Genomic DNA, 15,917 nt, shown 5'->3' with positions numbered 1-15,917 from the left:
CCTGCGTCCCCCCAGAAAAAGCACTGTATATATCTTATACCAGAAAGTGGAGGCAGAAGGTAAGTTGGGATCTATAGTTAAACTTTAAGTGATCTGCAGTAGATTGACAAGAGCTTCTGACTCCGAACAACAAAATGAATTTCCCCCTAAATTGTATTGTTGAAATGAAGAAAGGTAACAGGAATGGACTTTTGGGAGAAGTGACTATGAGCTCAGTTCAGTTCTGTCATTGAAAACAAATTCCTGGGGATCTTGTTCTTAAATTCTAATACATTTTTTTTTACCCCAGGCTTCAGTTAGCAGCAAAACAACAACGTAGTAAAAACAACATAGTAAAAACAACATAGATTTGACATGCCTGAAGTCTGCCCACCAGAGTCACATACCTTAATCAGTAGGTGCTTATACCTTTATCTTTCCTTAATCAGACTGAACCTATATGGTAATGACACTATACATACATCTTATACCTTTTATATTTCATCCTTGATTTGTTCTAATATTATTGTCTCTGTGCCATCAATCTTGAATACCAGCTATTTTTTTATATCATAGAACAATGATATTTGTCATGATAAAGCCCCGTGACATTGTTAGAATGGCAGCTGAATTTCATGCAGGACCAGTTTCCCCCCACTGTCACTCAGAACCAGAGTCCATGTAATTATGGACTATCTGAACTCAGGCTGACTGGTGACTCAAGGTCAGGTTTGCTACACACCTGTCATTTTACTCCTCCTATATGTCTCTATTATCCCTTTCAAACATCCCATTATTGTTTCCTTGTGGGGGTGGGCCTGATCCAGGGACCTGCTTGGCATAATTGAATTCAGGGTCAGAGCATTGCTTCTGCTGCTACCTGCTCTTATTAGTTCTCAACTGTTTGGGCAGATTCTTCTGACTTTCTGCTTGGAATAAAGGTCAGCCACAACTTGACATGGATAAATAACATTCAGCTTCCTAAGAAGTGAGATTGGGATACTCTGAAAATGTATACTAAATCAAGTATACAGCTGCAAACTGTATAGCCAGTTTAAAGAGCTTTATTAAACCCAAGATGAATACCACTCTATTTATTGTCAAAGGGTGATTTCACACTCTATCTAGGTATACACCTAAAGCTATAAAGTACTTGCAACAAATGGGTATTGTCCACATACACTTATCAGGTAGCCATGATTACTGGCAGTTCCCTGTTGAATATATACTCAGTGGTAAACACCAACTTGCCTCTGCATACCGTGTGAATTCAGTAGATTTCACACAGTGACATGACTAAACTGATAAAGCCATTGGAACAGGTAAGTGAATAATGTACAGTGGCACCTCAGGTTACATACGCTTCAGGTTACAGGCTCCGCTAACCCAGAAATAGTACCTCGGGTTAAGAACTTTGCTTCAGGATGAGAACAGAAATTGTGCTCCAGCGGCGCGGCAGCAGCGGAAGGCCCCATTCGCTAAAGTGGTGCTTGAGGTTAAGGACAGTTTCAGGTTCAGAACGGACCTTCAGAACGAATTAAGTTCTTAACCCGAGGTACCACTGTACTGTGCCCAGTTTAAGAAGGATCTAGACAAACTGGAACAGGTTCAGAATAAGGCAGAGTAGATGGTCAGTGGTATAGAAAGCAAATCCTATTAGGAAAGGTTGAGGGAACTCTAGATGTTTAGCCCCGAGGGGAGGGAAATTTTTTAGAGGGAGATCATTTTATTATTATTAATTTATGAATTGCCTTTCACACAAGTCTTGAGGCAATATGCAAACATACCATAAAAAGACATAAAAATAGTTCTAAAAGGGTACAAAAGATGTATTTAAAAACAGTACAAAATAAACACCTCAGGCATTTTTATCCATCTGAAAAATATGTTAAAAAAAAGTATTTGATTGTTTCTAGAAAGTACAAATACAGTACTGGGCACTTTTCATATCTCATCAGTGATATGAGATATCAACAGAGCATGCGTAGCTACACTGAAAGCCCTGCTCCAAGTTACTGTGGAATTGGCTTCTGATATTTTATCTGGGACTTCAAGGGGAAATTCTCCTGCAGAATGCAGTGACCTACTGGGTGAATAAAGAATAAGTTAGTCACTCCAGTAATGTGGACCTAGGCTGTATAGGGCCTTATATGTTAGTACCAAAACCTTGCATTTGGCTGATAGCCAGTGCAGATCCTGTGGACAAGGTGTTAGATGTTGGTGGTAGCTTGCCCTCACAAGTATGCTAGTGGCCCTATTCTGTACTAGCTGCAGCCTCCAGACCAACCTCAAAGCTCACATGTGGTGGGGCTCTTCATGTACCTGGAGGACCATCATTTAGAAGAGGGTGAAGACTTGCTTTTTGCTGCCCTGGAGAGACTAAGGATGAATGTTTCAGCGGAACATTTTCAGAAATATATTGATGGTAAGACATTTCACTATGGATCCAGCTACCTAGAAGGGTTATGGACTCTCCCTCTTCAAGCCCATCTCTAGCTCTGGATTTCTACACAAAGCACGGGGGAATGACATGGCCCACAAGGCATCCCCCAACTGTATGATTCTATAATTATGACAAGACAGTATGAATTGGGATAGGCTTGCCAGCTACCACCCTTGTTGTCCTGTTTGTCCACTGAAAAGTGTACAAGCTGCAAGAGATGATGCAGCATAAAGTTCAAGAAAGGAAGGGGGTGTTTCATACAAACTATATAAGACTAATATTTGGCACGGCTAACTTTAAAAATGGTCAAAGTTAATCTTAAGTATATGGTTCCTTACTAAGAAGTTAAGAATTCCTCTGTGCCTCATTTTCCATATGCTTGAGAGTGACAGTGGGGAAATTCTGGTTGCTGTCATTTTACTGGTAGAAAATGTATACCAATTTTTAGAATGCTTAAGAAGTAATGAGAGTCCTTTGAAAAGAAAGTGCAAGTAACTGGCACATGTACCATTTTGGTCCAGGTCTCAATTGCAGAAGAATTGCAGAAGAAAAGAGCTCTGTTCAGCATGGATGAGTAGTGAAGGGAATAAATGGATTGTATATTTATTTACATTGAGCAGAATTCTCTGTTGTCAGCACAATGTGATGTGCATTTGAATTGAATTTTGGGCTTGAAGTAGCTAAGCAAATACATGAAGAAAAGAGGGCTTTCAGGAAAGTGAAGTCTCCATGCAAAATTTCTGCATCTTTTTCATATGCCATATGATTTGTATCTCATACTCAGTTTGCACAGGTTTTCTCTAACAAGATGCTAGCTCCATGTTATGGAAGATTTTGCAATGTTGCCCTGTTATATTTATCACAGTATGCCATCATAAGAACTTATAGCCCATCACCAAAAAAGATGTGATAAGGAAGGCAATTTGTTTAAATACATACATTCTATCCATGCCGTTTGATCTGTGAGGGTTCATTCAAACATGCAAGTGAACATTTATTGTTGTATTTAGCAAGAAATGAATGTGTATATGCATCAGGCTGAAGGGTCAAAAGGCAGGGAGCCCAGAAATAAATAGTAAGTAAACCAAACTAACTAAACCAACTGAACACGAAGTATTTTATGGCCTGGTAGCAGCCATTCCAGGCAGTTGCCTAAATGGGAGACATAAGAAGCAGGGCTCATTCTAGCTGAAAGACCAGTTCCATCAAGCACCTCCTGTCCCTGGGTTAGTTCAATTTCAGGTGTTCGTTATAAGAACTATTGTACTATTTAAAAAATGGTGCCTGAGTCCGTTTCCCCTCCCTGCCCTTTCCCCCCTTTTGTGTTATGTCTTTTACATTGTAACCCCATGGGCAAGGATTGTTTTCTTTTAGTTGATTGTATGGTAAACTGCTCTGGGAGCCTTTTTGGCTGAAGAACAGCGTACTACAAATGCTCTACAAATAAATAAACTAAGCACTGCATAAACAAATCCAGCTGTGCTGCATATACAGATAAGTTCAATCAAGTTTTCATCTGAATGACTCTTGAATGTATTTAAGTGTGTGCATTTTTTATGGATGTGATAAAGGGTGGGCTCTTTCCTATAACTGCCCATGCTCTAACAAGTTTGCCTTTAAGTTGCGCCAATATTCCTTCAAGTCAACCTTATGCTTACTTGGTCCCATTGAAATTTATGGCATGTCCTCCCATTGAGAGGTGTTTAGGATTGATATTTTTGTGATCTAATCCTGGTTTTCTTGTGCTTCTCTTATCCTGCAGTGTGATAGGTGACACACCAGATGAATGGCTTTCCTTGGAGTGCATTCCAGAAACAGTAGCTCTGTTTTTGGACCTTTTATACCACTGTGATTTCTTGCCCTCCCCATTTTTCTTCTATTCCATATCTTCTTTCTTTCAGTCTTGAAACTCAGCATGCTCCTCGGCCATCTCAATTCCATTGTCAAGCTCTTTATCTGGCTGTCCTTCTTCTCCAATATTTCAACCCAAGGAAGAAGAACGGCATGACAATTGAATCATAGGTATTGATTTTAGTTTCTAATGAAATATCTTTGGCCTTCCAAATCTTTACTAAGTTTTCTGTCCTTGGCAGCATGTAATCCAATCCTTTTTAGATCATCCTCATAGCCCTTTTATGTCACCTTCACAACTCCAATTTTGTTACCAACCCTCCCAAGAATATAGATTATTCCACTAGTTATATTTCTTGATCTCTAAGTTCAACACACTCAAGGCCAAACCCTTGTTCTCAGTGTCAATAGAGTACAAGTAACACTTTTATGTCCACAATTACCAATGCATTAGGCATCCACACTTCAGCAGTAAGTATAGATGGGTAGGGAAGCACACCCTTTTATCTCTCTGATTATGTGCAGGAAGAGTTGTTAAAGATGATTATGGGTAGGCTCAGCTTTTTAAGTGATCTTGAGCAGGTACACCAGCTCCTGTCCTCAAATGATTAGTTTCTCCCTTTGTATCTAAGGTTTGTATCCCTTACCCTACTTTTTCTATGTACCATATTAGCTGTTATCAGTTCTCTTGATCCAGTAGATAATACAAATAGGACCTGCAGCAACACAATGCAGTGGATCCGTAGGTTAAAGGCTAACTCAGATTTTTATTACGTTTCTTTAATTGGCAAAGATGTGAATATGGCCAAAATAAACATTTAAACAGAAAACTTCTCAACATTTATGAGCATATTTCAGCTCTCCGAGTCGAAAGTGGTCCAGCTCCTACCTACAGCTTTGGGAGACAATTACCTCAGGCCTCTGGCAGTTACGCCATGGGGTGACATTTTCTCCTGAATGTTGTTTTATGCAAAGTCATTGAGAGTGGTCATTGGGAGATTTGGAGTGAGGTGTCTCCAATATGCCATTAAAACTCAACTTTCCCTATAACTTGGGAGTCGGGTGTGGCTGTGCAGGTCCTGGAGCTGTGTTTGGATCCTGTGGTGGCTTAGATGAGGGCTACTAAGCTGGAATTGAATCCTGACAAGATGGAGGCATTGTGGGTGGGCAGTTCACAGGTCTGGGAAATAAGCAAGGAGTCTGCCCTGAATAAGATCACACTCCCTCTGAAAAAGGAGTTGTGAAGTCTGGGGGTGCTGCAGTCATGGCTGACATGCTAGCTATGTCTGTTCCTGGCCAAGAAAAGTCTGGCCACAGTGATCTGTGTGCTGGTAACCTCATGACTGGATTAATATAATGCACTGTATGTAGGCCAGTCAGCAGAGCTGAAGCTAATGAAGAACAGGATGACTAGACTGCCATGATGAGGTAGCTGGGTAACACATACAAAGGAATTGGGAGCAGACAAGATTTGAAACATATGCTGGTAGCATACCCTGTCACACATCTGCAAACAAAAAGTTGAGCATAATATATGTGTAACTACACCACAGTAAACTGGCTGGGAAGGCAGGACCTGGTAAAATTATCACACACTTTACAGGATGTTACTGCGTACAACTGATGCACTGAGAATCAGTCTGACGTAAAATGTCACCAGATAAATGGGCGTATGCTTTTTTATTCCACAAGCGTGCCTGAAAGTAATTGAGGGCTAATGTAGTAAAGAGGGAATGGAGGGAAGAAATATTGAGAGCAATGATGAAGGAACCCATCACTTCAGCTTCACTATTTGACCCACGTATCTTTTCAATGTGTTGGTTTCCTCATCGGTTCATGGTCAGTGACTTCTCTCAAGGGGAATAGGAGAGCTACCGTTCTGTACATACTATTATCTACAGTATTCTCAGGGAACCTCTGCAGGCTCCTTTATTCCCTGTTCAAGAGTCTGTAATATATACCCCCGGGCTAAACCGCACCAAACTGATTTGAACCCAGAATCTTCCATTGTTCCATCCCCGTCCCTTTCACTATCACCACAATTCTCCCAGTATTTTAGTTTGGAAAAACCTCCAAGACACATGAGCACACGTTAAAAATGCCAGGCCTGCTACATGGAGGCGGTGTACAGTGGTACCTCGGGTTACAGACGCTTCAAGTTACAGATGCTTCAGGTTATAGACTCCGCTAACCCAGAAATAGTACCTCGGGTTAAGAACTTTGCTTCAGGATGGGAACAGAAATCACGTAGCAGCGACGTGGCAGCAGTGGGAGGCCCCATTAGCTAAAGTGGTGCTTCAGGTTAAGAACAGTTTCAGGTTAAGAACGGATCTCCAGAACGAATTAAGTTCTTAACCTGAGGTACCACTGTATATCGCTTCAAATTCACATCTCATTTATTGGTCCAGTTCAGTGCCTGGAGTTGCTGATGGTGAAGTGAGTTCTAGGTCATTCCATGAAACTTCTTCCACTGAGGTGAGGTCCTATTATTATCATCATCATCATCATCATCATCAGTGCTTTTTTCTGCGGGTACGCAGGGGTACGCATGCCCTAAACATTTTGTGAATCTAAGTTTGGCCTCATTGAGGGGTAGTATTTCAATATGAGTAGGAAAATGGGATTATTATTATTATTATTTCTACTGTTAAAAGTTCCCATTCCTGTTGTTTTCCAGTCCGTTGTTGTTTTTCTTCACGCTTTTTGGCCAAGACCTTGTCGCTGTTCCGCAACCTCCACCCCGGGCGCGCGCGTCACTCGCTGCCCTCTTCATTCCCTCGAAGCCTCCTCCGTCCTTGGAAAGCTTCCCCGATTGTTCATTGTCCCGTGACCTCCTCAGGCCCTTGGCCGGTGCCTGACTGAGGCGAGCGGGCCAGGCTGAGGGAGCGCGCGGAGCGGGACAGGGGCGTATCCTTCCGCGGCGCCCTCCCTTGTGGCAGCGGCTTCGACGCCTCTCTCCCTCTCAGGCAGCGTCTCTTCACTTGAAACTCATTTCGCTAGCCGGGAGAGAGCGAGAGCGCGCGGCGTCTGCCGCTGAGGAGGAGCAATGACGCGACCCGCTCTGCCTCCTCTCTTGGTCCTGGCCGCCTTACTGAGCCGGTGCGGCGCTCAAGTTCTTCAGCCGCCGCCGCAGCAGCAGCAGCAGCAGCACCAGCAACAGGCAGCGCCTCAGCAACGAGGTACAGTAAAGTTTGCCGGCATGGAGCTAGTTCCCTAGAGCTGTGAGGGGCTTCTGGTAAACACACACAGACACACTTCGGTTGCTCTCCCTCCCCAGCCCGCTTCTTCTTTCTCCTCATCCCTCGCCTGCTTCTTCTGAGTCTTCCCTCCACGTCAGTAAATGAAGAGAAGCAGCAAATGGTCGGTGTTTCACTGCAGCATCTCCCACAGATGGGCTGAAGAGGCACTTGGGAGAGCTGTGAAAGGCAGCCCGGCTCCAAGTTTCCCCTCTTCTGGTCAAGCTGTTATGCAGGCAGCTGCTGGGCTTCCACGCTGCAGAAGGGCAAAGTGGAGTCGGGCTCCCTTTACGCTCCTTCCCCCCCCCCCACCGCCCTGCTTTTTCGGTCCCTTGGAGAGCATTTGATTTCTTCAAAACGCGCCTGTTGCAAATCTGATTTTTCAGACCGAGGGGGTTCTTGGCACCACGTGTTGACGACTTGACGGGACACACATTCAAGGCCACGTCCTTCCAAGAGTCACAATTGACATCAGTTTTTTCAGGCTGCTTTGAGGTTCTGAATATAAGCCTTCCAACTGAGAGTCCCCAGTGCTGGCATTTTATTATTATTATTATAAATATTATTAGAAAGTGATGCTTATGAACTGGAGAACTGAACCTGTGTCTCTAGGGAACAGTCCCTTTTCTGCTTATTGCTAGACCATTGTCAGGTTTTACTTGCAAACTGCATCTTCCCAAATACTGTATGCGATGGGTAGTTCCATGAAATAGTGAGGTTGTTATGACTTACTATTGTGGTGATGAGGAATAACTCCTCAAATATGGTGTAAGCACCTAGGGTTTGGGCTAGGTGAATGTTGCATTGTATACTTCTTTTTTCTTACTCTGCAATATGATCAATTGGAAAAAGAGAAAAATCACTTAAGAGGATAACATGAGAGTCATATTAATTAGCGTAAAAAATGGCTCCAAAAGACATACAGCATGAATAAAGTCTTACAATATTGAAGTAATTGTATATAGACTTTAGCATTAGCTAAAGAGAAAGAGTGCTTTTCAAAGAGTACTTTTCTCTTTGAAGAGAAAAGTTTGTGGTAAGGTTAGAAAATGGCTGTGTTGGGGGTGGAGGGATCTGACTAAAAATAACAAGGCCTGTTCATGACTTTAATGTAGAAATCTGAAAGTAATTAAAACATTCAGACTCATCTGAGGATTTTCTGCCCACCCCACATTTTGCATTAGAGGACCAGATGCTATGGTCAATAGCCAACTAAGCCAACTAAGTGAGGGGGGGGGGAATGGACTTAAGTAACTTTAGTCCATTGATATCCACTTAGTTGGATATCATCCTTAAACTTATAGGTTGTGTGTGCCCTTTAGGAAACCTCAAATAGCTGGCTCCTTAATGCTAATTTTAACTCTTTGGAAGATTAATGAGGGCCTGTCAAATGATTAGGAATAAGCACCATTGAAATCAGTGGAACTTACCTTTCATTATTATTGTTTAGTAATTTATGAATTGCATTTTACATGCATCTCAAGGTAATTTATAAACATACCATAATGTTTTAACAATGTTTTAAAAACATTACAAAACAACAAGAACGATAGGTTTTAAACAATATAGAATGAGCACCTAAAGTGGAAACCTTTTTTGATCTGTGCAAAGGATAGGGCTGCTTGTATCTTCACAGATTCTAAATAGAGTTATAATAAACTATGGGGAGAACTCAGACAGGTTGACTACGTTTGGAAATAGACTCACTGGAAAACAGAGAGCAGTCAGTCACATTTTAAAATAGCACATTTAAAATACATTGGGGCACATATTCATTGCTGTTGCCATTTAGTGTTCAGACGAGGAGGTAATTTGCAGCTATAGAAATACATATTTTACCATTTTTCTCACCTTCTGTTGTTATTTATAGGGGACCACTATCATCATACACAATACTTCAAAGAGCAAACCCAAGCCTGAGATAATACAGGTCCTTGTGTTGAGGACCTTTGAGTGTAAATGTAAGCATTGAGGGATAACCAGTGCTAGAGAAGAGAAGGGAAGAAGGGGAAATTCTGCAGTTCAATATGAACAGGTGTAATTGTATGTGCATCAACTTCATTTCAGCTGGGGTTGAGAACTATGTAGAGTAATGGTTTTCATAAAAAAAAGGTGAACAAGAAAAGGGGAGGGGGAGATGGCGCTACAGAAGTAACTCTGGAGCATTGAGGTCTCTGGATGTTAATGTTGCTATGATTTGTCCAAGAAGAGCATTAGAGAAGCCCGATGTCATTCACATCCCACTGAAACAAACAGCTAGACTGTATAGCTCAGTCTGTATAGTCTGCCACTATCTTCTGCAGTCTTAAATCTAGAATGCTGCGTAGGGATTAGAACTAGAGCAATCCTGTTATGTATGCCATGTTTTTATTGAAAAAAAATCACAATTTTTGCTTCTGGTGGCAATTGGTTATTCTAGTAGTGACTCCTCACCACTATGCCATATGTTTTTAATGCCTGTACTGTAATAGATAAGTCTACTTTGCATGTAATTTATCTGGGTGGTTATGAAAAGAGAGGTAGTCAAGAGCAAGGAAAGAAATTCACTTACTGGCATAGAGAAATTATGCATTTATTATTTTTATTTTTTAATAATAATAATAATATTTTTTTTATATCCCACCCTCCCCAGCCGAAGCTGGGCTCAGGGCAGCTAACAACAATAAAATAACACAACATTTTAAAATCATTTCATTAATTTTTTTTACTTCAAATCAAATTTTGCATTTATAGTCCATCTTCAAAGGCTTCAGGGTGGAGTAAACGGTTCCCCTTATTTTTGTTCTAATTATTTGCCACTGCAAGATTGTTATATGGGGCAGCAATAAGGGATATTATGCCCCTTCTTAGAACTGTTCTTCTTAGAAGTAACTGCGTGATTCATGGTGTTGATATTTGTGCACATGGCTCTATAGAACCTGAAGGAGTGCCTCTTCCAATACCATCTGATCTGGTGCTTTAAGATCTGCTTGTGGTCCCACAGGTGAGGGAAACCTGTGTGTTAATGGCACAAGGCAGGACTTTGTCAGTGACAGCCCTCTGGCTATGAGCTCCTTCCCACCTGATATCCAGTTGTCCCACACATCATCAGCAGTTGGTAGTTAGTGATTCACTTTAACAGAGGTCAAATGTTGTTTGCTGAATTGTGTTTTAAAGGCTGATATTGTTCTGTTGGTAATTTTAATCATTGTTGTATATTCGTACTGTGTTTTAAGATTGTGGTTGCCTCTCTGTGTTCTTTTAGGAGGAGCAGTAAGGTAAAAGAACAATAAATACATGAATAATTGACTGATTAACTCTGAGAGGTGGGTTAGCACTGAGAGGTTTGGCTCAAGATCCCTTGCTGAGATTTGTGGAGACTTTATCTTGGATCTCCCCAGTCCTAGGTCAACACTCTAGTCATCACACCAGCTATAGATGATTGTGATACAGAAACAAGGATGTGATAAGGCACCATAACATTTCCACCAATATTACCAGCCTTCCTTGTTACTCACGATTATATCTCTGTCATCCTTGAAGCATTGTATATTTTGAGTGATCCAGATAAACTTTAATCAAAGGAGAGGATTGCAAGGTCAGCCCTTCCTGAGGGATATATCTGAACACCTTATAGAATAGAAGGCATTGTATGAAATACACTCTAGGAAACCTTTTTTTAATCTGAGTAACAGTTTGCTGCTGTTCCCTGTCTGTCCTTATATCCTGTCGCTCTTTGAGTGACCCCATAATTACCTCCTGCCTACTTGGTAGGATGAAGTTGTGGGAGCATTATGAAAAGGACTGTATTTAACAGGCTTGGTATTGAGCAATATACAAGTTCCACACCCCTACGATGCATCTGCGACTATTTCATTTGTTCAAAGCTGCCATTTTGTTCCAAGCCAAACTAAGCACACATTTGGAATTTGGCACAATATGGGGAACAGTTATTCTGTCCTTTCTTCAGTGGGGAGGCATTACATTTAATAAACAATACTGTGTAATAAATACTGTGATAGTACCAAATGGCACTTTCGGATATTTTGATATATATGCCTGTCAACCATGTTCAGGGCATTTGGGGTCATGAGATAGTTAAGACGTTTACAGGATTTCCAGATGGCAGTTAAAATGTAGAATTCCAGCACATCTTGCACCTCAGACAATATGCTACTCTGTAATTTGACTTTTTAAAGTTGTTTGGAGACTTTGTGGTCAGAAACCTGGAGTTAATTTAATATTTAGCTTGTTGCATCATATGTTACTTATTTTTCTGTTAACTGAACTATCCTTTTTTCCCCTCCTAGAGGTCTTTTCAAAAGTATCAGGTCTGCATGAAGAAAACAGTATTTTAGAGCACTGGATCTTACAAGTTTGAATGGTTTTAGTTCAGGAAAACATGCCCAAAAGATATATAGTAGCCCTTAAAAAACCAGACTACACACTGCCTCCTCTGGAGTATTAGAATGAAATTTGAGTGGAGAAAATACCTGATGCAATTCTAGGAATTGATTAAAAAACACCCACAAAGCTTAAACAAGCTTTAAATTTCACACTATGTTAAATACATCCTTCCCAGACTTTAGATGAATTTTAGTTTCATATTCTGTTTGTTGAAGATTTGGTAATTGAATTTTTAAATTCATATATTCAGTTGGGTTAGACAATGATTTAGTGGTCAGTACTTGAGCCACAAACTTGATATGTGATATCTAAATCTGTATAAGTATTTTACTGGCAGAACTGTTAGTCATTTACATTTATATTTTTTCAACAACTTGGTATTCAAATCTGGGCCATCTGCAAAAAGACTAGGGAATCAACATAGTCTATGCAAATAGCCTGAATATTAAATCCCATCAAATTCAGGTTTTTTAAAAATTTTTTGGAATATTTGGCCTTAATGCTTATTACTATTACTATTATTACCTGCTGTTTACCCTATGGCCCCAGGGTGCATTACAGCTGTGATCCTCGGATGAAGCATGGTATGTAAATTCAATAAATAAATAATGTAGGCAATTGGGGTTTTAGGGTCGTATTCATAGAATCATAGAATTGTAGAGCTGGAAGGGCCATCTAGTCCAACCCCCTGCCATGCAGGAATCTCAGCTAAAGCATCCATGACAGATAGCCATCCAGCCTTTGTTTAAAAACGTCCAATGAAGGAGAGTCCACAACCTCCCGAGTCCTGAGGGAAACTGTTCCACTGTTGAGCAGCTCTTACTGTCATAAAGTTCTTCCTGATTTTTAGTCGGAATCTCCTTTATTGTAATGAAGCCATTGGTTCAAGTCCTACCCTCCAGAGTAAGAGAAAACAAGCATGTTTCCTCTTTCATGTGACAGTCCTTGAGATATTTGAAGATAGCTATCATATCTCCGCTCAGTCCAAGTTTTTCTTAGGTTAGACCTTTTGCAATTAATGTACCTAACTTAAGTTACATCCATGCACTTCATTGTGCCTACTCTGTATAAAAGCTTAGTTGAATTCCACTCATAAGGTTGTATGCAATGGTGTTGCTCAGCTGACAGTAAGGCTTCCATCAATGGGATGAGAAGAGAAGCAATTTTTGGTGATTCCCCCTCTTCCTTGTACTCCCCCACAGACCCTAAATCTGACCCAGGGGGTTGGGGCATGCTGCAGAACTGTTTTAGTGAAGCTTCAGAGGGTAGCAGAGGAAGATGGACTCAGTGAAAACTGCTTGCCTCCCCCAATCAGCTGAGAGAAGCCTTACCAACACTGCTGAATTATATAACCCTTGCTCTTGTACTATGATTTTTGTTTCTGGATACAGTGATCTATGATTTATAGTTGAGCAAACAGTTCAGTAACCTTTTCATTCCTGAGTCTCCCTATTGCCTGAAATATCAGGATGTTGATTATATGATTATGAGCCACCAAAGTAATGTGGTTGTAAAAGACGCTGTTTTTATTCTTTAAGGAGGTGGGTGGCACATTTTTAATAGGGTTAAGAAATACCGGTACTTGCAAGATACACAGTATAGTATTGGAACAGTTTAACTACTGAAGAAGAATAGAACATTTTTCATAAGGGGCACTATGATTTGGGTTACTTCCATATTCTAATACATGGATAGGAAACTTGGGGCCCTCCAGATGCTGCTGGACTACAGTTGTCATCATTCCTGATCTTTGGCCATGCTGACTGGGACTGATGGGAATTGGAGTACATCATCATTAGGGCAACAGGTTCCTTACACCTGTTCTGATATCTTCAGTGTAGTATTTGACTTCTCAAATCTGTTGTGTGCATAATGTGCAAAAGGCTAATGCCATGAACCAGAAGGGTTCACAGTAAGACCCATGCATACAATGGGGTTAGTGCTACAATAACCATGGGTCTGTGACTGAAATGACATCCTGTGTTGAACTCCACCCCTTCTCCCCATAATGTATATAAAAGCTTACTTGTTTCCCTAGGCCAAACTCTGTATCAGTAGCTGCCACTGTTTAGGATGAGAAAAATTGAACATTATGACTTTAGGAAATGGGATAAGATTTCTATCATAAATGGAAATTCAGCACCACATTCACACCCTGCAGAGGGTTGTCAGAAGTTTTCTTTGAAATGCAACTGTTCCCTTACGACTGCTATATATGCATACTATCTCTTGCATTATTATTATTATTATCATTATTAATTACATTTAGTAGTTGCTTTTTAAGAAAAGCAAATGCAAAGTGACTTACAATACATACACTTATTTGGGCTCACTGGGTTGATATGGCATTGTTAATGCCAGATCAATACTTTGGCAAAAAGAATCTCAGTGAGTAATTGATGTTGCAGAAACTAGCAGGTAGAAACACAGCTATTGAAGTTGCATGGCCGTCAATGACATTCTGGTTGAAAAAGTAACATTGAATGCAGTTTCTGAAACATCCTTTACTGATTATGAGCTGATTATAATTTGATTGTACATGGGTTCCTGTATTGTTTTGCTGTTTAAAGATACACACATAGGAATCTTGGTGAGAAATTCTATTTTTATTTTGTATGCTTCATGGTATTTAGCCAGTTGCCCCTGCTTCTTATTTTAGGTTTCATTACATAGAAGCATTGTATATCAAAGTGACAATTTGTGTTTGGGGCAATATGATGTTTTAGTTGCAATGTCACTTCAAAATTTGTTCACACCAGCATATTGAAATTTAAGATAATAAACATTTCTTTGTAGCATGGATCAAAGCAGAATGCTTAAATTCATGGAAAAAATACATTTCAAAAACAATTACTTCTACAAATGGTAGAATGCATACAGATGTCTACATGATGTGCTTCTGTACAGCACAACATAAATTTAATGGTGATTGTATTTCATAACATTGCAATCAACAACAGTACATGCCAGTGTCACTTACTGTCCACTGTAATATAGCTGTCATATTTTTTTTAGACAAAATATCACCAAGAAAGAATGTACTAGTTTAAAGCAAGTGATCTTTAAAGCAGGTGATCTTCTTTCATGCTTTGAACTGCTTCATCAACCTAAAAAAAGGATCTGATTCCATCTGACATAACGTGTGGCACCTTAAATAACTGCAAATAGAATTGGAAAGAAATATATGTAGCAGTCTTGACAAATCATGATTCAAATGGAAAGTTAACAAAGACACGGGAGAGTTATAAAAAACTTGGATTTATTTTAATTCTGATCCTTTTAGTGCATATTTCAGATGCAAACTCATCTGACTGTATGAGAAAAACACTTTTAACCCTTCCCCGCTTTGTTTCTATCCTGCAAATCCTTCCCCAGGTTATTTAAAAATATTTGTTTCCCAACTGGAAATGACCACATTAGGGTGGCCTCAGGAAGAATTGTTTGGGCCTAGAAAATTCTTGGGAATGGAATCTGGCCAGCAAGTCAGTTCCTGGGTTCCTCCACTCTCAGTGGAATATTTTGAGAGATAGATGGGGCCCACTTGATAATCACCTGACTCCGCTATGTTAGATGATTTCCATTTTGCCAGCTAAGGTATGGTTGACATTGTTATGACTGGGAACTTCCAAGCTTCCATGACTTCCATAGAAAACTCAGTAGGGCAGTCCTGAAATACATGGATATGGTTTTTCGTAATTAACAACAGGGTTGGACTACCTGTTATATTAACAAAAAAAAACACCTCTTGCTTGGTGGATGCTTCATCAACATCACACATACAAGTTTCACAAGGGCTTGCCAGAGTCTTGCAACAGCTTATCCCTTTGAGTCAGAGCCTAATGTCATTACAGCAGCTGCAGCAAGGATATACTAGTGGACTATTGTGAAATCTTACCATGAATAATAAACTTACTTTCTCATTCCAGCCTAAGTACTATTCCAGCATCCAATTCTGTTGGAAGTTGATTGTCAAATGTTTATGCATTGTTTTCAAACTTTTAAATCATAGCCAGTTCTTTCAA

The 15,917-nt window shown here is 40.3% G+C and overlaps 1 protein-coding gene across 7 annotated transcripts in view; it reads left to right on the top strand.

Moving 5' to 3' along the window:
* Positions 1 to 7,264: 7,264 nt before the first annotated feature.
* Positions 7,265 to 15,917, top strand: part of LAMA2 (laminin subunit alpha 2) — a 360,258-nt gene continuing 351,605 nt past the window's right edge. For all 7 annotated transcript variants that reach the window (XM_081907021.1, XM_081907020.1, XM_081907017.1 and 4 more), the window contains exon 1: positions 7,265 to 7,452. In XM_081907021.1, the coding sequence (XP_081763147.1) occupies positions 7,320 to 7,452 (133 nt within the window). In that variant the 5' untranslated portion in view covers positions 7,265 to 7,319. The remainder of the gene's footprint in view (positions 7,453 to 15,917) is intronic.

This window comes from Podarcis melisellensis, assembly GCF_964234715.1.
Source record: "Podarcis melisellensis genome assembly, chromosome: 3".
Taxonomy (NCBI): Eukaryota; Metazoa; Chordata; class Lepidosauria; order Squamata; family Lacertidae; genus Podarcis; species Podarcis melisellensis.
The sequence above is the reverse complement of the archived record's forward strand: the minus strand, read 5'-3'. Positions and strand labels throughout refer to the sequence as shown.